Source organism: Epargyreus clarus, unplaced genomic scaffold (assembly GCF_041222505.1).
Source record: "Epargyreus clarus isolate Ecla_fem2 unplaced genomic scaffold, WU_Ecla_fem_2.2 ptg000005l, whole genome shotgun sequence".
In the NCBI taxonomy this organism is placed as follows: Eukaryota; Metazoa; Arthropoda; class Insecta; order Lepidoptera; family Hesperiidae; genus Epargyreus; species Epargyreus clarus.
In genome coordinates this window covers 13920293-13948283 of record NW_027332213.1, presented here as the reverse complement: position 1 = coordinate 13948283, position 27991 = coordinate 13920293, and the positions used below count along the sequence as shown (strand labels likewise).

The 27991-nt window shown below is 40.9% G+C and overlaps 1 protein-coding gene across 1 annotated transcript; it reads left to right on the top strand.

Annotated features, from left to right (window-relative positions):
- Positions 1-30: 30 nt before the first annotated feature.
- On the top strand, positions 31-27991 carry LOC140757860 (uncharacterized). Its single transcript, XM_073093731.1, has 39 exons — positions 31-211; positions 1050-1810; positions 2105-2387; positions 2789-2997; positions 3561-3700; positions 4463-4608; positions 5013-5266; positions 5613-5779; positions 6365-6510; positions 7449-7578; positions 7983-8136; positions 8920-9145; positions 9554-9681; positions 10244-10372; positions 10971-11124; positions 12425-12604; positions 13025-13170; positions 13709-14092; positions 14354-14447; positions 15281-15444; positions 16027-16134; positions 16510-16654; positions 16823-16881; positions 17198-17278; positions 17899-18022; positions 18245-18439; positions 18607-18732; positions 19155-19316; positions 19674-19848; positions 20476-20637; positions 21204-21400; positions 21702-21863; positions 22639-22766; positions 23045-23241; positions 23888-23982; positions 24519-24654; positions 24872-25049; positions 25522-25731; positions 26144-27991. Exons 1-39 carry the CDS (start codon positions 182-184, stop codon positions 26391-26393), a joined length of 6915 nt encoding a protein of 2304 aa, XP_072949832.1. The 5' UTR covers positions 31-181; the 3' UTR covers positions 26394-27991.

Sequence of the window (27991 nt, the reverse complement as noted above, 5' to 3'; positions counted from 1 at the left end):
CATGTTATGTCAATGGTCAGCTCAGTCAGCTGTCATTATTGTCAGTTTTTAGTTTTGTAGTTACAGCTGATCGTCAAAATAAAGTAAAATACATGAAAAAACTTAAACAAGAAACAAGTTATATACATTTCGAGAACAGTTAAATGCTTTCCATTGTCGTGCCAATCTCTTATATATCAGCATGGCGACTCTAGTAAAAGTAAAACGCGAGGTACTCTAGTGTTACATATTATTACTAATTTTAAATAGTACGTCTTTGTTATTGTTTTGTGCGCATTTGCTCAACATTACTCATTGCGCTGTACAAAACTAAATGTATAGGACGAAGGTATAATAGAGTTATAATCTGACGAAGTGAAAGTTTAAGTTGAAGTTTATATTATTATTGGTTTTACAATGTTAGTTTACACACAACAGACTGTAATAAGAACTTTTAAAGTTCCATACGTTTTTTATTTATAATGTTGAAGTAGCAAACCAACATGCAGTCCACTTGATGGCTTCTGCCACCCATGGACATTTGTAATCAACCTCCGATAAGTTTTAGATTTCTACCTGGGAGGCCGGAAACAAGTGCGTTGGTACCCCTGAGAACTAGTTGAAAGTGAAGCTAGAAAGTTTCGATTAATATATCTCCCTGACCACTCCCTTCAAACCAGAGCACAGCAGCGCTTAAAACTGCTATCATTATGCGATAATAGGTGTGGCAGTGGTGCTTCCAGACTCACACAACACAGGGTTCTACCACCTAAATTTAGTACCTATTGTATAGTGTTAGTTCAGTCATACACAACAGACTGAAATAGGAACTTTTTACTTAAGATTATACTACTTTAATATCATCCATGATAAATACCTTCTTCACATCTAATGTTGCAGCTTATTCTAAAATATATAATATTTTTAATTATATTGTAATTCTTATATAAATAACAGTATGAAATGAAATAAGGTGTTACATCTTAAGTTTATATGTTACAAATCTTTCCTGTGTTGTCAACAAGTATAAAATCAGTAAATATTGTGCACCTGTATATTTCTGTTCTCAGAAGAAAAAATCAAAGGAAAAGCATACTTCAAGAAAAGATGCGGAATTACCTTCACTTGTTAGTAATTTAACACTTGAAGACACACAATCTACATCCAAAACAACAACAGATACAAGTAGCAATATTCTTGAAGTAAGTGAAGAAAATGAAGAAACATGTACAATTGTTAAACATACAGTTGAAGAAGAATCAAAAGAAACTGAACAAACTTCTAAGAATGAAGAGCAGATTGAAAGGCTTTCATTGGCTGTGGGTGCAACACAAGATTCACAAAAAGATAAATCAATTTGGCCAGATGTTTCTCAGTTAGACACAACTGTAATTTCTCATGTTGAAACCAGTGAAGCAGTACCTATTTCTAGTAACTTAAATAATGTGGAAATAACTTCTACTATGTGTCCTACTACTGAAATTCAGATGAAAATATCTAGTCCTGAAGAAAACATCCAAAATACTAGTCATATAAATGATACACAAGAAGAAAGCCATAGCTTTGAATACCTAGAACAGAATGTACTCCCATCAGCACCGGCATTGGAGGATGATGTTGCTTCCACACCCCACACAATAGTAGATCAGAAAACTGTAGAGAAAGTGAAACCCAAAACTCCATGTATGTCTTTGGAAGAAGCCATAAGAGTGTATGGTGGGAAAGAGATAGCTGAAGTTAAAGCTATGAGTGAAAGAGAGGAGGCACTAGTGGAAGCTGGTCCAGTTAGTGGGACTGAACACCCATTAGTTGATTTGCTTTCAACTTTTCGGTAAATATAATGTTTATGTATTAGTAGTACATTTAAGACCTGCAAATTATGATTTATCATCATAAGAATTTGTTATCATACAAATAATAAAACAATATTTTGTTTTATTTTCTCAACCTATAGAATGTTTAAATAGTAGTTAATATTATTTTAGCTGTCACATTAAAGTGTTACTTTTTGCCACAGTAAATGACTGTGTGTGTGGTTATTTCACTAGACATATTAGCCTGATTGTAAAAGTGCTACAGTATTTATTTAGATATATTATTGTGTATTTATTAAATTCCATTTCAGATCATCCTTAATAGCTGTAGAGAGGGAAAGAGTCCAAATAGTCAGCAATATGGTTGAGGAAGAAAAAACCAGATCACAATTATGGCAGGTCTGGAAACGGAATGTAACTATAACGGAAAAGTGCCACTGCGGTACTGCGGTGGTGTTTAAGACGACGTTCGAACAAGCGCAGTTGTTGAAGGAGAAGCTGCCGGCAGCGCGCATGCGCCTGGAGGCTTTGATACGGGATATTCAGGAGTCGTACTGCCATCATCAACACGCGGCTGTGTTAACGCTGTTTCAGGTTAGTGTGGCTTAAAAATACATTGTTTGTTCAAGTTTAAGTTCTATCGCTATAATGTTAAAATAAAAAAAAAATACAACTAAGATAATTCCTCAATACATAAATCTACTTCTCTTTATAAAAGTTCAGTTTTGTTTCCTAATATAATAAGTTATTTTTTCAACTGATTGATGTATAGGAAATCCTGTATTAACGAAAATTCTATTATACTCTTTTATATTATGTTTTATCCATATGACGGAAATTCTTCTATCAGTTGCCATTGGTTTGCATTGCTGATTGTGTCTGTGTGCGTGCATGCTTGCGTGCGTGCGGCTGTATATATTGCACTAATCACGTTTGATATGATTAAATTATTTTTCATATCTCCAACAGTACTTAATTTATAATTTTATTTTCAGATAGAGGATCTAATATCTGAAATAGTTAAGAGCAATAAGATTGAAATCCGTGAAGCGCTATCCTTAATCCTTCAAGCGCTGCGCTTGAGCGATGGCGCAACAGAAGTATATGCGAATGCGCTACTGCGGTGGGCAAGCGCTTTATCTGCTGCATTGGTTGATGAACGCGATTTGAGGCAGCTGCTGTTCTTGCTGCATCATTTATTCAGGTAGGTTTGAATATAAATATGTAAGTGCATTAACGTTGAAAAACAGTGTATGGTTAAGCCGTATGACTCCATGTTCACGTCACGATTATAAGATGGTAATATTGGATAATCAGTGTTAAATATTCCCTTATAATTGATTAGTTTACAAAAATTACATAAGGATCGAAGGTTTTACGTGTCCACCTATGTGTGTGTAGTGTGAGGTAAAGCGCGCAGACTCGGATTAAATTGGAGGGGCTAGTAGTAAAATTTACACACATGAAGGCGAATATACAAAAATATCTATTTGAACCAAAAGTACAGAGCAGGCTAAAATGCTGCTGTTTTCTGATCTGAAGGGTGTGTTAAGGGAGATTTACATATCCGAGATATTTCAGCTTAATATGTCTCAGGTACAGCAACGCATCTGTGATTGACCGTAGGTAGGAATTTAATCTTATCTGGGGTTGTTTACAGTTGTTTATGAGCGGCAGTGGGCACTTACCATCAGATAGACGTTAACTACTTCTATATTTAAAAAACCTGTATGCATATTATGTATGTAATATGTATGTGAATTCCAGACAAACGCGCTCAGTGCGCTGGGCAGCGCGCGTGGTACGTTTGAACGTGACGGACACGTACTCGGCCGCGCGGGCGATCGCCGTGCTCGACCTGCTGCTCGCCGGCCGCGGCGTGGACAGCGCTGTTGAGTGCACAGAGGGTAATGTTGAATCCGCGTGGCGGAGCAGTCACCATACCGGTTTGACGTGCAGAAAGTCCCGGGTACGATCCCCGGCCAGACAGATATCTAAATGATGAATTTAGATTTCTGTTGCTGGGTCTGGGTGTTAGTGTATTTGTCTGTGTGTGTGTCCAAGGCACCCACGAAACAGAGAATTCTGGGCTGTGAGTGCAAAAAGCGTTTTTTCCCCTTCCACCATATGGACTTGAGTCTTAGGTCAAAAACGACCGGGCTAAAAGTTCTACAAAATAGAAAAATGCCATAAGACCTGTTGTGCCTTGTCGTAGAGATGAGCCAAATAATAATAATGTCGTTTTGTGTATCAAAGTTAGCCAAAATCACGCTGCAAAACATAAATAAAATAGATTTCAATTTATAATGATCTAATTAATGGTTACAATAAATTTAGTCCAGATTTATAACAATGATTGCTTTGCTTAGAACATTATAATTTGACGTATGTTTTCTTTGGACGATTTTTCTTTAATTTTGACTAACACATGATGACGTCGAACATTAATAATACTTTTTACCTAACTGCATTCTTGATTATGTACGTATGTCTCATTCTTTGACACACCCTACAGCCCAGACGGCTTGACAAATTTTAACATATGAGGGTATGTTGGATTTCTCTAAATTGTGGGATTAACATAGGCTTTTTTCTTGTGATGTAGTGCGGTGATAGCGGTACAATCTATTTGCAAAGTCCTACCGTCAATGAACTTATTATTGATTTAGATCTAGAGGCGTGGGAGGAGGTGGACGTGCGCGGGGGAGCGGGGGCGGTGGGCGAGGGTCGGCTGCGGGAGCGGGACCTGCTGGCGCTGCTCAACGTCTTGCCGCTGCAGTCGCTCTTCGCGCGGTTGGCGCTCTTTCCACGATCCGTGAGTGCATATCGTTAATATGCTTCATTGTAGTCAATTTATGGCATTTATAGATCTTTATATTACTTATGTTATGTGTAATGGTATTCAGCTTGACATTAAAGAAGTAAACGAGTATATAGCCATTCTCTTTGTTTGTAGCCACTATGCCATTTGACACCCATGTTATGGACATCCGTAATCAATTTGAGGTAGGATTGGTGTTCTACTCCAGAACGGCCACAGATGCGCTTTAATTCCTAAGGACTAGGTTGAAATGCCTCTTATAAGTGTATCTGTATTACGACACCCTTCAAACTAGAACATAGCAACACCTAAAACTTGTTGTAAAGTTGTAAGGCAGACATAACTGTAGCGTTAGTGTGTTTAGAGTTGAACCAAGAAAAGTACCACATTTATTTCAGGACGTGCAAGCAGGCAGCGCGTTAGAGTGGGGCGACGCTAGCGGCGGGCACGGGTTACTAAAGGCGTGTTGTGGCGTGCGAGCTACGTTAGATGTACTGCGACGAGCATTGGCTACACATCCCACTTACCCGCGCCTGCGCAGTCGGCTGTGTGAGCTCGCTGCGAAGTTGCTGCATGTGTTGGCAGCGCTGCATCTACACTCTAGGTACTGTGAACTGAACATCACGTGCAAGCAGGCCGCGCATAAGAATAGGTTAATGTTAGGAGCTATGCGGGCAGAGGCTACTAAAGGTTTGCGATGGAGGTAGGGGTCGTACTCGATGTGTTACGCTGCGGATTGGCTGCACCTTGTTTATCCGCGCCTGCATCTATATTTGCTTTCGGTTCGGCCTTATTTCGTGTGAAGTGTAATACATAAATTTTAATTTCAAAGAATTAAATTTTATATTTACCATTTAGATTTATTACTTACAATGGCAGATTAGTAGACAATAATAACTCCATGAGGAGGTCACGTGAAAAATAAATATATGAGACGTTTTCTTCTTTAGTTCAGTGAATAATTGATTTCTATGTTATCTTACCAATTATATTCCCAGTCCACTATACGCGAAAGATCTACAAAACAAAATAGAAGTGGAGTTGGAGGCGTGTTTCGCGGCCGGTGCAGATGTGGTCGGCAACGAGCTGCACACCCTGCCCGCTAGCTTGCTCGGTGTCGACTGCGCTAGAGAATACTGCATCACTTTGATTGACGGACTGCATGGTATGTATCTAATGTGTGAAATTGATTTTGAGATTATGGTATATTTTTTATGTTTGTAGGGTTCGAGATGCCCGTTACATAGTTAAATAAGTTTAGGTTAGGTTAGAGCTAGATAGTTAAATAAGGTCGTTCTCAATTTAATACTAAACCGTAAATTATAATTTGTATTTACTATGATTGAATGTCTTAAAATAATGATTCAAAGAGAAAAATATTGATTCTTTTTTCTTTTATAATATAGGAGTAGCAGACGAGCATGCAGTCCACCTGATAGTAAGTGGCTACTGCCGCCTATGGACATCTGTAATCAACCCCAGATAGGATTAGATATTCGTACCTGAGGTCGTCCACAGATGTTCCGCTACTCTTGAGGATTAAGCTGGAACGCCTCGGAAAACTATGTCTCCCTCAATACACTATTTAAACCAGAACACAGCAGCGTTTAACAAAAAACAAAGAGACACATAGGCAGGGAGAGTGAGAGTGAACAGAAGTACTATTTTTATGCAAGAGGATTCAATAGAGGTTTTTTGTTGTTGTTGTTGTTGTTGTTGTAGTAATATTACGTTAATTTTATGTACCCAGATAAAATGCCACATCGTATCGAATCTCTGCGCATGGAGACCGCGGTGTTGTCGTGCGAGCAGCGCGTGCGCATCGCGGCGCAGGCGGCCGTCGACCGCGCGACAGATCATGCGCTTGCAGTGATCATCCTCGAGTTTTTATTTCAGGTTAGTTTATACAATATGTGGATTGAATCCAAAAATATTCAATGTTTTCGTGTTCGATTAAATTTCTTGTGTTCGAAACTCTTTTCTATCGAATTTGATTCCTGGTTTATAGTCCATTGAAATGTTACATTTTTTAGGCCTAACCTTGCGTTTTTTAGTGGACGCAATTTTATGTTTTTGAAGTGTAGGGGGGGTCAGTGTAAAGCTAAAACCAAGTTTGTGGGGTCGCCACCCTTATCCCACGGCCGCCATCTTGAAAATAGGGGTTGAAATGGTTTTTACGATATATCTCTTAAACTATTTATCTGATAAAAAAAAATATAAGCATTCTTTGTTGCAAATTAAATTCTCTACAACTTTGGTCCTGTAACTTTTTGTCGTAGAACTATAAATAAAAAAGTTATAAGCGAAAATGTTAAGTTAAATTCGAGAAAAGAAATTATATTTTTCAATATAACTTTGTTTTTGATCATTTTACGAAGAAAATATATTAGACCATTTTTGTAGCTCGTTTTTTGAGGAACAACTTTTATAAGCAACATTTTTTTTATTAAGTCAATAGCTAAGGTTTTACAGCGCTCTGAAGTGAGTACTATTTGTCAGCACTCTTAACTATACATATATTATACGTGTGTACTAATAATGTGTCATCAGTTATTTTTTTAATAATAATACGATCATTAAAACAGAGTTAATTAACTTTTTCATTTTTTATTACTTACGCCAAATAAGTATAATTTCTTACATGGGTACATAAGTACAGTCCTCGCCAATGTACCCGTGGGCGAGACCGGGCAGCGAACGGGTGCCGGGGGGGACCCGCGGTTTTCGTCTCGCCGATATCTACAGGTTACTATTGCGACGCGAACTCGTTTCTATATTGAAGCCGATTAGCAGTTTGGCGCGGACTGTACATGCCGCTTTGTTCGCTCTTCCAGATAGGTATCGCGCGTAAATCGGTATCGTGCGCAGACGCATGCGAGGCCGCGGCGCGACGCGAGCTGCCGCGGCTGCTGGCCGCGCACCGCGCGCTGCACTCCGCCGCGCTCGCCAAACTGGCTGATATAGGTAACAGACCATTTGATATCAAATGCGATTTAAGAGTTTATGGAAAAATGTATGTTTTATTTACATATTGATACACTAAAATTTTATATGAGATTAGTTAAGGAGTTAAGTAATTTGAAATCAGGTAGTAAAAATATTTTTATATTGATTTCGGGGACTTATCTTGAATATCATAAAGTCATAATCAATATTATTTTGACGGTGGTAGATCTGTGGCTATCTGTGGGCTATCTGTGGTGATCATGCCCAGGGAGCTACCGTGCTTCAACAGTCTCAGATCGGAGTTTGCGTATGTCATAGATGTTGAGAAAACTTCAATAGCGTGATTCAAAAACGTGTACCGCCATCTATAAACGAAATACGCAAATTCGCCACACAATAAATAAATTTATTAAATACACCAGCAGAACCAGTGGAAGCGTCAACAATAAAGCACCTGAGCCCGGGCGCGTGGCGGCCCGCGGCGGGCGAGGCGCGCGCCGTGCTGGCCGCCTGGGCGCAGCGCTGCCCGCCGCTGCTGGAGCACCTGCTGCTGCAGATCAACTGCACGCCGCACACGTGAGACTGTGCTTTGTGTTTATTATATACGCCGATGGAAGTATCGACAATAAAGCAGCTGAGCCCGGCAGCGTGGCGGCCCGCGCCGAACTGGCCGCCTGGGCGCCTGCTGCTGCAGATACCCTGCATGCCGCATATGTGAGACTGTTATGTTTACGCTTGTAGAGCACGCGCCAAACTGCTAGTCCACTCTGAAAATAGAAACGAGTCGCGTCGCAATAGCAAATTGTTGATATTAGCGGGACGTAGACACTGGGATTCCCCCGGCACCCTCCGCTGCCCGCTCTCGCCCGCAGATACATAGCACAATTAGTGTGCCCTTACGTTACGGAGTATATGCTAACAAAACCTGCGCGTAACAACTTCAGAGCGGTCTAGAAGTTTGACGCCGACTATACATGCACCGTACGAAGTAAGCGCGAAAGAATAATAATACCAAATAATTGTTAAGTTATTGTAACCATTATGTTTAGCGGACACTTTTTCGATAATTAATTTCTAGATTTGTAAATTTCATCTGAAACATCATTTCAAATATTTTTTCTATATATCGTCACTGGAAAGACTAAAAGTCTAACAAGCAAATGGGCTACTTTTCGTGTTAGATTTTGAGCCTTTCCAGTGACGATATCATTAAAACTGTGCATATTAACTTTGTTGCATAAATACTGCATTTCAACGTGATGTTTTACATATTTGTGATTTTGCTTTTGGCTATCGCTTTAACAAGTACATTTCAATGAACTATTTGAATGTTACGCAAGTGAAGCTTTTTTGTGTCAGGGGTATATCCCTGGAGAGTCAACTGTGCATCGGGTCGTGGCTGTGCGGGTGGGTGTCGCGGTGCGGGGCGGAGCCGGCGTGGTGCTGGGCGGCGCTGCGGCGGCTGAGGTTACACCGCTCCGAGTGGGCGTTGCCGCTCGACGCCCCGCCCCCGGAGGAACCCACCGACCTGTTCTCCACCGCCTACGCGTTGCTGGCCAGCGCTTGGGGACACTGTATACCGTTGGTGAGTTGGTCCGTTGTTATTTTTGGTGCAATATGCAACATCTGTTGTTGTAAATGTAAACGAACTAAAGCGATTAAACTATTCGATTTTATAATTTAAAAAGGTATACTTAAGTTAAAAATGTACCTATATAATATTGATCTTTCTTATATAGTGGAAAGAAACAAAGTTGTTGCTCTGAGAGGTCGACCACATTTGCGCCGCTATCCCTGAGGACTAAGCTGGAATGCCTTGGAAAACTATGTTTCTCTTATCACATCAGCGCACAACACTACTGTTATGAGGCTGAAAGTGGTGCCGTCGGAGTTGAGCCACAAAGGATTCTACCACCTTCTATCCTTCTCTGACATCACTATAACGTTGTTATTGTTGTTTGTTGTTGTTCACGCTGTTGTTGTTGTCGGTCAGGCGTGCGGTCCGGGCGCGGCGGCGCTGCGGCGGCTGGCGGCGGCGCGGCCGGCGGACGCGCTGCACTGCGCCGCGCCGCTCATGCGGCTCATGGCCGCCTCGCCCGAGTCCGTCTCCTACACGCCACAGTAAGTAGCCTAACAACACCAACTAGACTGAGGCGTTTTAAAAATAATCCGCTTTTTACACTTACAGCCCGCATAGACGAAATAGTCCCACACTACGGTGTCATGTATGCTACGGACACATAAAGACGAATATACAAACATCCACACACAGAACGGAAATCTAAATTAATCATTTAGATTTGTCACTGGCCAGGGATATACGGAACCTTTTGCGTGGTGAAAGCTCCGCCACGGGTGTCGTCAAATTTTGGGTTCGCGTATAGGTGAAAGTAAAATAGGAGTAGGAATAGTGGATGGTGAAAAAGACGATCGTAAACAGTAACAGAAATGTATACATTTGCAAATTATTGGCGAAAATGATCCTCCCATTTAAAAGTTTGGACACCCACTATTGAATTTCAAAGCTCTTACAGCATCCACGTCCAACTATATTTAAATTGCAATATATCAAAATAATGACATAAATATCATTCAACATTCATAAACCTTGATAAAGATCTTTAAGATTTTTTTAATGTTTAACTCTAAGCAAGTGTAATGCCTAAAGTATAATTGTTTACAGATTCACAGAAGCATTCACGTTGGTGTTGAACGCAGGCCCGTCGCTGATGCAACGCGCCCTCGGCCGGGGCGGGCTGTCGGGCGTGGAGATGTTGCAGCAACTTGTTCTGAGTCAATTCACTGAAAATAGGTGAAGTTTCTTTCTGTCATAATAGTAGTTGAAGGGTACTTGAGAGATGTAAGATTTTGTGTGTTCTTAGATGCAAACATTACGTGCACTTCGTCAGCGCAGTTAAATCACGTGTACATACATTAAAAATAAAATAAATTGTATATTATTCACTAAGCCTATTCATAAAAGTGAAAATTAGTTTATGCATACTCTTTTTTTTTAATAATTATAAATTTTGAAAACGAAGTGTAAATTGGAACTCAATTGTGGATAATTAATTCGTGTCATCTCATAGATATATCCGCCTACGATTTGTTGTTGATTAGCTAAATAGCGATAATTTTATTCAGTGTATCCATCTGGGTATTTTTCTCCATCATGCTAGTGTGGTAAAGTCTGTGCCAAACTTTTAGTCCACACCGAATATACAAGTGAGTCGCGTCGCAACAGCAAATTGAAGATATTGGCGGGACGAACACGGCGCCCTTATTGTTACGGAGTATATGCTTGTAGCTGTGTTCGACCGCATTGACTCTCCGACTACATCTGCGTGTAACAACTTCAGAGCGGACTAGAAGTTTGGCGCGGACTATAACTGTGTACACACCGTGTGCAGGTTCCCGTCGTCGTCGTCGTCGCAGCTGTCGGTGTGGCTGCACGCGCTGTGGCGCGCGGGCGTGCCGGCGGGCGCGCGCGGCGTGCTGGACGCGGCCGCGCGCGCCGCACGCGACTGGCCGGTGCTCGACGCGCACGTGTCCGCCCTCATGCAGGTGCTGCTAGCCTACTCACTCAGTATCATGGGTCAGGTCCCCGGCGTACCTCGCCCGCTCCCGCGGGAACTCCCTGGACTGGCGACCTCCGACCATCAGGAGGCCGACCGTCCGCTCGGTAACGACGCATAAGTACCGAGGCACCCACTCAACAGTGGGATGATATATTTTTTAATTTTTTTTAATTATTGTATAATGTTTTAAATAACATTATATTATTATGAATAAATATCAAAAATCCGGGGGGTATTTACCACCTGAGAATCTACCCGGGCAAAGAGGGTATCCTCGAGACCCGAAATTTTTATTTATTTATTTATTTATAATATAAGAGTAGCAGACGAGCATGCAGTCCACCTGATGGTAAGTGGCTACTGCCGCCCATGGACATCTGTAATCAACCTCAGATAGGATTAGATATTCCTACCCGAGGTCGGCCACAGATGCGCCGCTACCCCTGAGGACTAAGCTGGAACGCCTCGGAAAAGTCAGTCTCCCTTACCACACCCTTCAAACCGTAACAAAGCAGCGCCTAACACTGCTGTTATTAGGTAGAAATAGGTGTGGCGGTGGTGCCTCCGGAGTTGAACCACAAAGGGTTCTACCACCTTCAAATTCCATGCCCACCGCCCTTATGTTAACATTTCCTTAGCATATGAGAGTCCCGGAGGGTATGACGTCCCAGCTGACTGACTGACTGTTCCCGGCGTCGTCGTGGCAGCTGTCGGTGTGGCTGCACGCGACTGGCCCGTGCTCGACGCGCACGTGTGCGCTGTCATGCAGGTCGGGCCTTACCCTGCGGACAAGTGGTACTGACGTAACCGTGGTCCCGATAAAGGGTGTACAGACGAATATCGTGGGGATTTAGCCGGTAGGAGTCCGGCATATGCTCCCCGCTGCCCCCGCAGGTGTGAGCAACCCATGAAGGGGTTTCCCAACGAAAAAAGGTCGGGCCTTGCCAACACAGATGTATTATTGCTGTTTGTTGCAATGAAATGAAAATAATTTAATATGTTAACTATTGATTATTGTATTCAATATTAAATATCAAATAAAGGATATTTGCTCGACTAACTACTTGAATATTGTAACATGTCTAAGAAGACCAATTACTTTGTAGGGATTTTCCACAACTCATCAAATGATGACGCAACATGTGTTCTGAACCATGTTATCGAAGTTTTTAAAACATTTTAAATAAGTAAACGGCCACTCTCCAGGCAGAGATCACTTGCAGTAGACTTTCCTTTCATAACATTAGTAATAAGTTATTTATGGTATATGACTGTTATGTGAATAGGAGGAGGACAGTCAGACGTACGTGAGCGACGCAGTTCGTCATGCAAACACGGCACCTCTGCTGTGTGAGGCGATGCTGCGCGGTGCGTTAGCAGCCGAGCGCCTGCTGCCGCACTTGCTGGACGCGCTGCACCAGCAGCGGGCGCGCGGACACCGCATACACGTGGACAACGCACTCAAGGTACACTGCACTGTCATATTACCTTCCCGTGCCACATAACAATAATTTTAATTCGTTGTATAAATACCACTATACGACCACTACTACATCTATTTATGCCTAGTAACAATGTTAAGCGCTGCTGTACTCTGGTTGGAAGAACGTGGTAAGGGAAACATACTTTCCGAGGCGTTCCATCTTAGTCCTCAGGGGTAGCGGCGCATCTGTTACCAACCTCAGGTAGGAAACTAATCTTATGTACTTACCATCAGCATCCTGGCCTACATCCTCGTCTACTATACCTGCATTAAAAAAAAAAAAAACATTAATTACTAACTTACCGACTGACTAATTGGTGATAAAACAATTCTGACTGCTACTAAAGTTAGACGCTATAGTTAATAGTCCTATTAGTAATTTCTTAAAAAAAATCCGTTGCAGCAATTGAACGCGTCAATAACAGCAGAGGACCTGGTAGTACACCGCACGGCCGCGGCGTTGCTGGCGGCGCCACTAGCGCACCCTGCTCACCTGGCGCTGTGGAGGCTGTTCTTCCACATCTATCTACAACGACCGCCTTGCAGCCCGTGAGTTGTTGTGTTTTATAGTGATGTTGCAGGCAGGTTCGAGTTAGAGGCGTGTTGATTTGATGAAGTCTTTATTATAACTGTCTTAATACTAAGCTTAACCTAACTTATATAACTAGGAGTCTTACACACATTACAGTTTTATCCCACTACGGAGAGTAATGATTTTTGAACTTATGCATGTCTCAATCTTTAGCATGCCCATTAGCCTGAAAGATTGGACGGACTTTTACATATAAGGTGTCGTTGAATTCAACTATGAACTAACCTAACGAAACGAAAGTTTTACAACAGAACATGCGAAAGATAGAATGTACTGTTATTCCTTATATTACTTATATAAACCGTGTATTCTTTAAATATTGTATGTTCACACGTTATTTATATAAAAATATATTTATCTGGTATTGCAACTCTTTAAATTGAATTAAAATTGTTATTAATATTTTGATAGACATGTTTTCTTGTCGGTTAGTGTTGTCGAACAGTATTACTTCAGTATTGCACTAAAATGTTACAATTAATTTTCTTGCTACAGGCAAGATACAACGCCACCTATTGGACCCTTATTCTTCAGCGGGCTGGTCAAATCCAGGGTCCTCGGTCAGCTCAAGAAGCGGCTCCAAGAAACCATCACATACCACCAGAAACAAACCGAATTACTCAAAACTACACCAAAAAATTACAAACCTCCCGAACGGCCACCGAGGAGCGAGAAGGAGAGTCCAGTGAACGACAGCAACATATTTCCGTCTCTGTCTATCGTGGAGTTGATTGGTGAAACACAGACTGATACAAACTCCGATGTTGAGGAGGAGGGGGAGGAAACGGCAAAAGCTGATGACGTCACAGTGGAAACTGGTAGCGAGACGAACTCGCAGGATACCTTCAATATGATCTGCTACCACTCTGCTGCTGAGAAGTGAGTATTTAAGGACATTTTAGGTTGTGGTTTTAAAATAATCAAATATAATATTGAACATTTTTGATTTTCTGTATTCTGATTTACGATTGGTAAAACCAAATTTAATTGTACAGATTTATTTATGCTCGATAATAATCTATGAATTTTTTGTCTATCGAAGATCAAATTTTGACACTAGCAAGCAAAATTCACAAATTTCGATCTTTGCTAAGCTGAATTTTATTTTCATTCATTATATTGTTATTACAAATCTTGCAGATTAATTGGTCAATATGCACGTTGGCTTGACGAGGCTGAGAAGGTGCGAGCGATGCCTCACCAAGCGGACATAGCCAGGTTTATACCTGAACAGGTTAGATTATCTATAATAAATATTATTACAATATTCCTAGCGTGAATTTATTGTTGCGTTTTCATGCAAGTGTAAGGATGCCGGATAATTTACATACGATATGATAATCTTAGTCTTCGGGACAGGGCCGGCAAGAAAGGAGTGGAGGCCCTCTGGCCCCAAATTATTTTCCGAATAAAATGAATTTTTTTTTCAGTTGAGTTTTTCAATAAATATTTAATTGTGAAACGCAGGCAGATTCTTCTAGTATTCATGTTTGTACAAAGTACTGTAGATAAAGGTAAAACAGCGAAAATAAATATCAAAGGAAAAGATACATTTTTTACTAGTATTTAATAGTCAAAATAAAAAAAAAAAATCCGACGTCTCTATTGTGGGGCCCCTCTTTTGTGGAGGCCCCGGGGCTGCCGCCCCGGTTGGCCTCCCTTAAATCTGGCCGTGCTTCGGGACATCGGGGATCTTACTTCGGCAACGCATCTGTGATCAGCTGTAGATGGAATTCCTGTTTTATATGGAGTTAGTTGCAGATATCCAATGGGTGTCAGTGACCACTTATCACCATGTGGCTTCCATGCTTGTTTGATACTTCAGGCTTATAAACAAATTACTTGATTAATTGTTACTAAAACAAAAACATATCTTGATACAGAAATATTTTTCGAAAAGTTCAAAAATAGACACAAAGTTCAAAAACATATCTTGATATGATTTTTTTTCATTGTACAGATGCAGTACTTTTTAAATTTTTTATAGAGTTTTTATAGGTATTTTTATAAAACAGCCACGAAAATGTTAACGAATTACTAAAATGACATACGTAACTTATACTCTAGGCTCTAGATGCAGCGTGGCGGTCGTCAGTGTCCACCGTGGCCTCACCGGACACTCCCAGTAAGCCAGTGTGTCCTCCGAGCAACCTCAGTACCAACCACACGCAATCACACCACGAGCGCGCCGTCAAAACTATTCTCGACGTGAAAGATACATCGCGACGAAGGTTATATATTTTATGATATAGAAGTTGCGAACGAGCATGCGGTCCAACTAATGGTCAGTGGCTACTGCCGCCTATTTAGGTTCGATTTAAAGAATCTTTATTGTCTTAAGAAATCACAAAATTTCACTTACAAGACAACTTATGCTAACTTATGAATAGAATATTTAGATAATCAATTTAGGTATCTACCTAAACTTAACCTAACCTAACCTATTTAGGTAATTAATGAGAGATAAGATGGAGGTCGACCACAACTGAGTTGAATGTCTCGAATAAGTAAGACCCTCCCTTACTACACCCTTCAGAGCGGAACACAACAGCGCTTAACACTGCTGTTATTAGGCGCAATTAGGTGTGGCGGTGGTACTGTCGGAGTCGAACTGCGAAAGATTCTTCAGTTACTATCAGATGAACTCCATGCTCGTCTGCTACTCTTATATTGTGTTTTTGGACTGCACATTGGTGTTTTTTGTTGCACTCTTCATATTATTGAGATCTTTTTGCTTCCATCTAACCTTATCTAATTTAATTACTTCACCTAATTTAAGGAAATCTTTTGACAAATATGTTTTTGTCACCCAGGTTCCAAGGAGCAAGTATAAAGTCACCGTTGCATATCGACTTCAACGACTTCCGGTCGTTGCTGGCTCTCGTAGACAAGCTCTTGGCTGAGATCCAGAAACTGTCCGAGTAAGATTTTTTGTCTTTGGATGAGATATTTTAAGCCAAAACACTATGAGAATTGAGGCTATATCCTCTGAGGACTACATTGGAATGTCCCGTGTTCTAATCAAAACCCAACAGCTTCACTAAAAAGAGTTCAATGTTTCCCTGGCAGTATTGTACATTTTAGCATAAGAAGAGTGCATGCATCAATGTTTACATATGCAAGTACTAAAACTATAATAAAATAAATTAATATAAAATAATAATAAAGAAAAAATATTCTTGTAACTTAACATCCTAGTGTTACCGTTTACGTTTCAAAGACCTCTCATAGGGCTTCTGAAGAAAGTTCACGTCAAAAACTTCTTTTTATCACAAATTGTTGCTGTAATTTTGCAGGGACTGGTCCTCGGAGCTGCGCTACTTGTCGAAGCTGGACGAGCAGTTGTGGGGGCTTGTGGGCGCGCTGCGCGTGCGGCGCTCGTTACCGCCCATGTCGAAGCGCTGCTCGCAGGGCTGCGACCCCACTGTCGCGCGAATACAGGTGCGATACGGGCGCTTGCGCATAATAAAATGTATAGAGTTGTGTGGTGTGGGAGTGTTTTTTTTCATGTGTTATTAAGTGGATATTAGCCTATATTTTGTATTTATATTGCTTAAAACGTGGTAGGGTAGTGAGTTTAATTTTTAAATGATAAATGTATTGTTTTAGGAAGATGAATGGTGTATATCTATTGGTGCAGAACGAAGTATCCAAGAAAACAGGTATTAGTCATTTTTGATATCTTCGGATTTTTTGTTTATGGACTCTCTGAGCCTCCTCCTTTAGTAGCATATCATTGTTGTTATTGTAGTAGTTCCGGATTTGGCTTTGAAAGCCTCCTCCAAATTGACCCAAATTGATTATGTATCCATATGACTATGTATAGTTATGCTAGTCCGCTCTGAAGTTGTTGAGAGCAGGTGTAGTCATACAATTTGCTATGGCGACGCGATTCAGATTTCTAGATTCTATATTCGGAGCGGAATAGCAATTTTACGTGGGCTTTACTCAAGTTGAATAATTATGTATTGTGTGCAGACGCAGTGCGCGCACGGCGCTGCGGCGGCTGGCGCGCGCGCGGCCCGGCGCCGCGCTCGCCGCGGCCGCGCTCGCCCGCGTCGCACGGTAAGCATCCCGCTTGGGTATCGTACACACAATACATAGATTAGTACACATTACTCACTCCTAACAAGGAAATGCTACCAGTTTTGACACTTGAAATTGTCACTGTCATCTATTTTTGTGTTTGAAAAATATTAAGCAAATGTAGTTTTTAGATCATTTACGAATGAAACGATATTTCTTCGCACTTTTTCTTCGATTTCGTATTTTTGCACCAATTAACTGCGCATGTCGGCATTGTTCCGCGTAAATTACTCCATGACTGTCATTAATTAATGTGTTATTGGCTTCCTTCAATTACAAGGCGGCCAGATATCTATACTTATCTATGACACAATAATAGCTTTTATAGATTTTTAGTCCTAAAAAACCGGCACTACGTCGTTGATTTTAATCAAGAATTTAATGAAACAAAAAGGTTGTTTAATGTTAGACGTTGTAGAGTTTTAGGAATATGATCTACTATTTTAAGAAGTTTATTTATTTATTTTAGGAAATTCATGCCACATTCTAAATTTTCAATATCTTGTAATATTATTTTGTATACATATATAGTTCGCGCCAAAATGCTTGTCCGCTCTAAACTATAAGTTCGTTCTGTATGTATGTGTAACGTTGCACAGCGGTGTCCGCGAGGCGCAGTGCGCGCTGCGCGTGGCGGAGCGCGCGGGGCGCTGCGCCGACGCGGCCGCGGCCTGCGCGCCCGCTAGACACGCGCTCTCCGCTCTCGTCACCGACCTGGCTGAAGTGAGTGGTTATTTTAAACCTGTCAAAATACAAGTATGGATATTATTTTATTTTTAATTCGATTGTTATAAACAGGGCCTTAAAGTACATTTTGTTGATAAAATAGCTTTGTTAACGTAACTCGGCCAAAAGACTTGTGCGACATTCTTGCTCAGTTACTTTTTTGCTCATATCACCACAAAATTATTAAAAAAGAATTAAATTTTTGTCGTCGACATGTAGAGATGGTTCTGCCACAACGGCGCGCTGTGCGTGGAGCTGGTGCGGGGCTGGAGCCGCGGCGGGCCGGCGCTGCAGGCGCTGTGCGGCGTGCTGGTGTGCCCGCGCCGTCTGCCGCCCGCCGCCTGGCCCGCCGTGCACGCCGCGCTGCTCGCCGGCGACCTGCCGCCGCACGCCGCCTTCAGCTACCTGTCCAAGGTGAGGCCCGCCGTGCACGCCGCGCTGCTCGCCGGCGACCTGCCGCATTGTGTATGACCAAATCTGAGTAATACCTGTGTTCCATTTAATTATAATATATATTTTACATTTAGCAATGTAAGCTACATAAAAGATAAGAAATTGAATAATACATAAATTGTGTACAGTTTGAAATGAGCCGCTGGGCGGAGACTGCAGACGCGCACCAACGTCGCGACGTCCTCGATGTCTTGGTCGCGGCCGCGAAGCGACTGGGCTCGAAGCCCAACGATCAGAGCCAAGTGCTATTGGAGGTAATAAAAGCACCCTTTCTTTATAATCCAAAACATAAAACATTTGCTTTTCCTTTGAATTAATTTTCAATGAATTGAATTAATTTTTTTTTTTGAGTTATTCTCCCTATTTTATTTCACAGCCTATTTACTAGCTAAACACAGATAGAATGATCTAAATAAGTCGACTAGAACTAGATTAGTATAGTCTACGTAAAACTGCTAGTCCACTCTGAATATAGAAATGAATCGCATCTCCATAACAAATTGTATAACTACACCTGCTCGGAATAACTTGCAAACGGACTAGCAGTTTGGCTCGAACTATACTAAATTAATTGGTTTCTTTAAAAAATACTATAAATATCGTTAGTATATTACAAAACATCTTTTTATATATTAATTACCTTAAAGTGATTAAAATCCTGCAAATTATTCGGCAGTTGCTGGTGGTGCACGCGTGCGCGGTGTGTTCTGCGGGCGAGCTGCGGTCGTTCGCGTGCGCGTGCGCGCGGGCGAGCGCGGCCGGGGCGCTGCCGCCCGCCTTCTGCGCCGCCGCCACTAGCGCTGCGCGATCACACGCTAACCGCTTGCCGTTTGATGAGGTTGATATATTTCTTTTTAGTGTCTTAATCTTCATTGTCATTATATAAATAGTGAAAGACAAAATATGTACTTAGTAACCTTTTCTCCGTTGCTTGTTAACCGATATTTTCTTTTATTTTGTTGCTATTGACAAGTTTCAGTGTCACCAGTAAAAAGTCGTCACATAAAGTAATACAACATAAAAATCCGATTCTCAATTTCTTTACCAGCCGATCGGTAATTTGTCCCAAGAATGTATCAATCAGGATCAATGATTTTGCACTATTCAAGCCACAACATGTAAATATTATCAACATTTTTCACTTATTCCTTGTAAAGTATAAGGTAAATAGTGTTTTTACTAACCAAATCCCCAGCTGGGCAACATCCACCGCGAGCTGGGCGCGGTGTGGTGGGAGGCGCGCGGCGGTGTCGCCGCAGGTGTGAGCGCACTGCCCGCGCGGTACGCACCGCACACAGCCGAGCTGCTGCGCGCGCTGCAGCCCGCCTTCGTCGCCGCCGCGCGGGCCATCGGACACGACCCGCACACAGGTACGATACTATAAAGCCCGCTCCACATTCTCGCGAGAACGCGAGAAAAACCCGATTTGTATCGGCTCCATATTCTCGTTTCTCGTGCTTTTCTCGTGTTCTCGCAAGAATGTGGAGCGGACTTAGGGCTTATAACGTACGGAGCGTGTTACTGACACCTCCGCGCGTTATATCTAATGGATGGTTATTTAAAAATGAGATTTTGTAGAAATATTATATAGATTGATTGCCCCACAGAAACACATTTGTATGTTAGTTTCATCGAAGCTCGTTTAAGGTCTTTGAGGTGACATAACTCTTTGATACGACTCCGGAGGTATCATCGCCACACCTATTTCTTCGTACTAATATTAGTGTTAAATTCTGCTGTGTTCCGCTTTGAAAGATGTAGTGAAGAAGACATACTTATTCGAGGCATTCCAGCTTCCAGCGGGGCTAATAATATCCCTTAAGAATCTAATCTTATCTGGGGTTGATTACTTATGTCCATGGGTGGCAGTAGCCACTTACCATCAAATAGACTATATGTACATATTTAATTTTATATGAAAACATGGAACCCTGTGCATGACAGACAGGTGTGTACTGTGTATGTATTGTCCTTAATAATTTATATTTTTTCTGTAGTGGGTTGGTATGCCTGGTGTTCGATCCACGAATCGTGGGGTCCCTGGATAACGCCCCCTCCCCCGCCCCCGCTGCTACCGATAAAGAACGACGACAACACTTATACGGAAATGCTGGCCAGCTTCGTCGACACTATCAATGACGTTATATTACAATGTCCGGGTGAGTTATATGAACATTATTTGAGAGCTGAAATAGTTAAAAAAATTTTGTACATATTATATTTATGTTGACATGTGTAGACAAATTTTAATCGAGTGTTTGTCCAGAAGCAAAAATACAAACGTCTTCAGCGATAGTGCTGTCTTGTATTAAAAACCAGACTAATAAATTCAAGCTAAAATAATTTAGAACATAATCAGAGTAGAACAGAATTTAGATTTTACATTATTAAAATAAAACCGGCTCTGAATTCATAAACATATAATTACAGTATTTGTCATTTGAATCAGATTCTCCTACCTCATTAAAGGAGCTATTGCACTCTATTCATACGAATTTAAGAACATGATGTGTTTTCTGTATCTTATTTCAATTTCAACAACAAATCTTAAGTTTAGCGAGTGTAGCACCATAGTCTCATGTACACTTTTTTAACCATAAAAACTTGTCGCCAAAGTTAGGTATTATGTTCGGACATAAAAATACCTATATAAAGTGGTTGCTTCTATTCATGTTTCCCTACACAAAATCAAACAGCATTTGCCATTTGCACTTGTTCCCCATAGAGAGCGCGGAGACCCTCCTTCGCAAGGTATGGGAGTGGTGTATCCAGACGTGGCAGGGCGTGTCCAGTCGGGCGGCGGGGCGGGAGGCGGGGCAGGCGGCGGGGCGGGCGGAGCTGGCCGAGCTGCTGCTGGCCGCCGCGCGCCTGCCCTGGGAACACCAGTGGTTCCACGTGGAGTGTCTGCCACTCGCACTGCAGGTTACATTTAACATTTATTTGATGTGAAGGGTAGGAGCTAAATGGTTAGGCCGTGTAATTATCATTATGTTACATAATATGCTGACTACGTAGTCGTAAAATTCGTAAAATATTTTCATCACATAAAACTAACTTTAATTTAGAAATTCCATAGTCAAAAGCAGACTATGGAATTTCTAAAAGTGTATTAAAGAACGAGAGGGAATCAATAATTTACGTTATCTCATTTCTGGATGAGCAGACTCGTTACAATAAATTAGCTTCAGCATCATGTGTAATGGATATTAACTGTGTACCGCAGGCGGCGTCGTCGGGCGACGAGTGGGTGGGCGTGTTCTGTGCGCGCACGTGGCGCGGCACGGCGGCGGGGGCGTGGCTGCGCGGCGCCGGCCACGCCCCCGCGCCCGCGCTCGCCGCGCTGCTCGCGCTCTTCACCTCACCGCATCTGCAGCACTCGCCGCAGGTATCGACACTTTGATCTAGCTGCATTTCTTCTGACAATATTGTCATCATAATATAAATAAGCTAAGACAAAAACATAAGAACCTATTTTTTCTATTGCTTATCAAACGATCTGCTTCTGCTTTGTTTTATTTGGCATCACGACCCTTCAAACTATAACATAGCAGCGCTTAACAAGGCTGTTATAAGAAATACGTGTGGCGGTAGTGCCGCCGAAGTTGAACCACAAAGGATTCTACCACCTTTAAACTATTTATATTTCTAAGACTATTAAAAATTAACCAATTATATATACAGGGTGAATTTTTCAAATAGGCCTTCAGGGCCAAATCCGAAACCGTAAGGATTAGCGAAAAATGCTAAAAGGAGTTACGAGGCCGATTTTGATACAAAATTAAAACTACATCATCAGTTTCTTTTAAATATCTTTTTCCTTAGCCTGGAATCGAATGAGTTCATTTTGAAAAAAAAATACACCTCTATACTATTCCACTATCTACACTATCAAGCAACACTATCAGATAGTGGAATAATATAGAGGGTGTATTATTTTTCAAAATGAACTAGTTCGATTCCCGGCTAGGGAAAAAGTTATTTTAAAAAAGTAATGATGCAGTTTTAGTTTTTATAAAAATCGGCCTCGTAACTCCTTTCAGTATTTTTCGCTAGTCCTTATAGTTTCGGATTTGGCCCTGAAGGCCCGTTTGAAAAATTCACCCTGTATATATAAAATTCATAAAAATATTACTAAGTAATGATATTTGATTGCTTCGTAGACATTGCAAGAGATTTGCAGTCTGCCGTGGAAGCGGTTGCCAGAAGTGGCTTTGGAAGAGGCTTTGGACAGATTCTTCATGGACCACTACAATGTTTCAGTACCTTACCACGACGTTCCGCAGTTCATGTGAGTGGAATTGAGTTTATTAGATTGTATCGTCATATTGTACATAACTTATAAATCAATTACTGACTATTAAAATACATGTATACATATAGGTTAGCAAACACATGTTATTTCCCTGAAAGTTAAATCTAAATTTAAATAGTACCCTACGCGTCAATACACTAAGCGATCACAACCTACGAATTAATTTAATAACTGAGAGGACTCATATAAACGTTTCATGAGATTGGAAAAGTTACTTTTTAATAGATGTGTGTTAAGCGTATGATATTTTCCAGCGTGGTGCTGTCCGCGTGCGAGCTGCGCGCGTGCGAGGGCGGCGCGGGCGGTGTGGGGGGCGTGTCCGCGGGTGTCGCGGGGCGGGGCCGGCGCGCGCTGGGCGTGTCGCGCTGGGTGCGCGCGGCGGCCGCGCCCGCGCTGCACGCGCACGTGCCCGCGCACGCCGCGCGCGTGCTCGACGTCATCACCGCCTTGGGTCAGTGCATTGTTGATTTTAGGATTCCGTTTTTACCCTTTGAGTACGTACTTTGGTACGGGTGGTATTACTAAGACTTCGCTGTCTGTCCGTCTGTCACAGGGCTCTATCTCTGGAACCGTAATAGATAGACCCTTGAAATTTTTACAGAGGATGCATAATGGTGGCCGCTATAACATCAAGTACTAAAAATAAAATAAAGTTTAATATAAAAGGGTCTCCATACAACAAATCGGCATTTTTCGATGTAACAGTTAAACCGGACAAGGAAGACAATCATTTTTTTATAATCCTTATAATAATATAACTGCTATTATAATACATACGAATAAGAACAATAAAACATATTTTAATATGGTTATTTTATAAGAAATAAGTAAAATATAAGGAACATTTGGTAGTACGGAAGCCTTCAAGTGCCAGGACGACTGTCACTTGGCGAATTATTATTTGTTTGTTCCTTGATGAACGTAAAAAATACATAGACCGACTTCATGCTTTAGTATTTTCTACTAGCCAGCCAGTTAAGGATTTTATGATTTTTTGTAAGGTTGAAGAAGTAATCGTGTAGTCCACTTGATGGTAAGTGGTCAATACTATACTATGTAATGTATAACTTTGAAAAATATTTAAATAATATTTCCAGCGCCGCACATCGAACAGTCAGATGGCGAGTTAGAAGAACTACTGAGTAGAGCTAGCATCATTATGTGCATGGAAGCTGCTCCCTTAGCGTTGCCGGTAATTATATAAAGTACTCTATTTAAAGTATATTCTGAAATTAATTATGAGTTAAAATGGGCGCCAAAATTAAATCATTTAAAACTTTTTTCCAATTTTTCTGTATGTCGTATAAGCTGTAACTTTCTGCAATTCGCTACTAGAAGGCGACACACCTATCTGAATTCCGTTATTTGAGTTTTCTCAACAACTTGCAACCACACTTCGAATTAGACGGTCACTCCCCGAACATGATCATTTAGTCGAGCGGGAGATCTGTTATTATTATTATTACTTAACACACAACAACAACACAAACAACACAATTTCAATTCTTATAAACGTATCCCTTCTTAGTACTTAAACCTAAATATTTAATCTACTTCTATCCCTTTCTTTTTTGTCATTCAATGCATAACAGTTACTATTGTATGTAGACATTTTCTAAGACCCGTTACGTCTATTAAAACTTTGTGAATGACAAAATCTTATACTATTTTAAGTACGAAAGAGTACTGTACGTGAATGTGTGATGAACTAGTGTGGTTGATGGTCAGGTGTGGGAGCAGTGGGTGAGCGGCTGCGGCTCGCGGCTGCGGCTCGCGGCCGCGGCGGCGGCGGCGGCGCTGCCCGCGCCAGAGTACTTCGCCGCGCTCGCCGACGCCGTGGCACGCGCACACCTCGCTGATAGAGGTAAGAACCTACACCTGTTGCTACAGATGTCGCTACTTTTCTATACTGATTGGCGCTGTTCAAATTTTATAAATATCTCTAGTTTAAACCTGTTTAACGATTTACGATTAATATCTTCCAACAAAAATGATTTAATGCGTAATTTCTAAAGCGTTTGTAAACTCGTATTAACATGTGTCAATAATATTCCTAACGCATATAATTGTCACAATCACAGAGAGCTGTGGTTGGAGCGGGTTGCGCGCGCGCTGGTCGTGCGGCGCGTGCGCGGACGCGGGTGCGTTGGCGACGCGCGGCCGCCTGCACGCCGCGTACGGCACGCTGCTCGCCGTGCGACACTCGCGACACGCCACGCGACTCGTGTTCCACGCGCTCGCATCACCCGCTATACGATTGTATGTTATGACTTGTTTGTGTCTAGTTTAGCTTGTTTTATAAACGAAGTTGAGTGCTTAATTACTGTATAACATATACTAAAAGAACACGTAAACTTGTGCTTCATCACCTATTATTGTGCAATTTGTGCAGTGCCTAACACCGCTATGACGTTAAATAACACAGGAATTTTGTAAAATTTATGCCTGAAATAAATAAAATTAACTGTGAACTGAGATATACATTTGTGAATTCAATTAATACTGCGCATAAGAATATTTTTATATGCGTTACCAAACTCTTCAAATTAGAATAAAACACCGTTATATGGTTATTGCGAGATGCAATTAGGTAAACAATGTGCTGTGAAATCGTAAATATAGTACCACTATTTGTTTTAGTGACATACTTGTAGCCTATAACAATTTCTAATAAAACTTCTAGCTTAGTCAACATGTCCATTCATTAATTAAATCCCTGTGTTGTCAACAGCGAAGACGAACCGATAATAGCGTTGTGGATATGCGTGGCGTGTCGTATCGCCCGCGAGTGCGCCGGTGAAGGGGCGGGGTCTGTGTTGGGGGAGGAGTCTCGCGAGTGCGGGGCGGGGGCGCGCGTGCTGCTGACGCGCTGGGGGGCGGAGCCGCGCCGCTCGCTGCTGCAGGTGGTCGCGCTGCAGCCCGCCACCGGACCCACGCCCATGTTAGTTGGTTAACATTTCTTGCAGGCCAGACGTGAATAAGCTAATAAGTCGAAAAAGCACGATTTTCATTGCAGCTATTTGTACTCTTTGTTGAAAGAGTTACTTAAAAAGTTACTTACCCTATAAGTTAAAGATTTCTTATGATTATTATATAAATATATATATTTGAATACTTATTAACATATTCACGCCTGGTATTTAATAATATAAATTGAGTATTTTCCTATTTTGGTACAATTTTTACATAGGTATAATAATAGTAGAATATTATATTTAAATACCTTTCCTTCAGGGGTTTTCAGTATAAAACCATTTAATAGTAGGTATTCTTATCATTTATATCATAAAATATACATATTAATCCGCGCTAAGGAGATCGCTATTGATAAGAATTAATATAACAACTTCAAGGCATCGTCTGCTCTGCAAGCTGGCCGAGTGCATCCTTACCCCGAACTCGGAAGCAACCATTCGTGCATACGAGGCAGCTTGCAGCTCTGTGCTGGGGGCCAACGCCGGCGACCCCCTCGCGTGGGGGCGGAGCGCCCAGCCGCGCCGCCTGCCGCGCCTCGCCACACGCCTCTACCCCGACAGCGAGGCATACTTCCGAGAGGAATTGCTACTAGCACCGGAGATCATGGAGCTCACACACAACACATGATATGGGGGTATTTGAGTTTTAAATATCCGTAAAGTTTGGAAGCTGCTCTATGCTATTCCAATGCTAAGTATCGAAATTGTTAGGTAGTATGATGAAGCATCTATTGCCCAGAATTTATATGGTCCACATTTTCCCAGTGTTGATGAAGATAAAAGTATGGGTCGATTGACAAAAATATGAAAGCTGCTATTGTGAAAATTATCTATATTTTATAATAATTATAATATCTCTCTATTATTAAAAATATAACTCATATCAATCAGGGTTCGTGGTATTTTAGTTAGATTTTCATTGTGTTCATCTTCATTAAATTGATATATTCAAAAATGTCTTCCTGCCGTCAGTGTTCATACAAGTCTCACGCACACGGACACATTCGTTTAAGTGCACAGTCACGTGAGACCTCACATTTGTATTATCTGTGGTGTAATTACACTATTTTAGAATCTTAAAAAAATAATAGTAATACAAAAGAAACAAACAATTTTGTATATACCTATATATGTATATTTTGCTTTGTTATAAAATTATATTATTTACTGTTAATTTTGCTCAAAGTTTTCTATATAGTTTTAACCAAATATGTCGTAATATTAAGCTTCTTTATAATCTGTGATTTTAAAATAAATGATAATATAATAAATACTTTTGATAATATAATAAACGTTTCAAACGAAATTGTGGTAGTGGTTATAATACAGCGTGCGATTTAATATGCGAGATTTTGCAAAATTATTACTTATTAAACGCTAACCCTTCCACCTACATAACAAACTTTGTACCGCCTCAAAATCTTTTTATCAATCAAATATATTTCATATAAAATATAGCCTATGTTACTCATGGATAATGTAGCTTTCGAATGGTGAAAGATTTTTTAAAATCGGTCCAGTAGTTTGTGAGCCTATTCATTACAACCAAACAAACAAACAAAGTTTTCCTCTTTATAATATTAGTATAGATAAAAGTACCATATACGTGAAATAGGTAATATTTTTTCATAAATAAAAATTAGAAAGAAAATTCTGAAAACAAAATTAACTGATTGCATACTAATTTTCGCAAAGCAGTATTAGAAGTATGCAGGAGAAACACCAATAATATTCGTAGTTGAGGCTTTGTATAGGATATTTTTGACTGATGTAATACCGGGAAGTATTTAGTCTACGAATAGTCTAATTGGATACATTATCTGTAAATTGAAAACATTAAAACAAGCCAACAGAAAACTCAAGGAGTATAGCTCTACGTTCAGTCAGGTATAAGTAGACATTATAATTTCTTTGAAGAGAATGTAGAGATCTCTGCTTTCTTACTTTTGTTTAAATGTGTGTTATAACTACTTAGTGCAACTCTAGGGCTTAGAGTTAGTGTAATAATGATTTTAATGTTCAAGTCCAACGCCTGCATCCAACTAGTGATGTGAATCAGACTGCATGCAATATCTCTCTGTATTCAAAAAACTTAGAATTAAATAAGTCTGTTTTTATATAATAAAGTAATATACAAATTCTACTATAACTTTGTTTCTCTACTTCACTCGAATGTAATTATAATAAAGGTGTATTGAATAAAAGAAGAAATTATTTTCGTTTGTA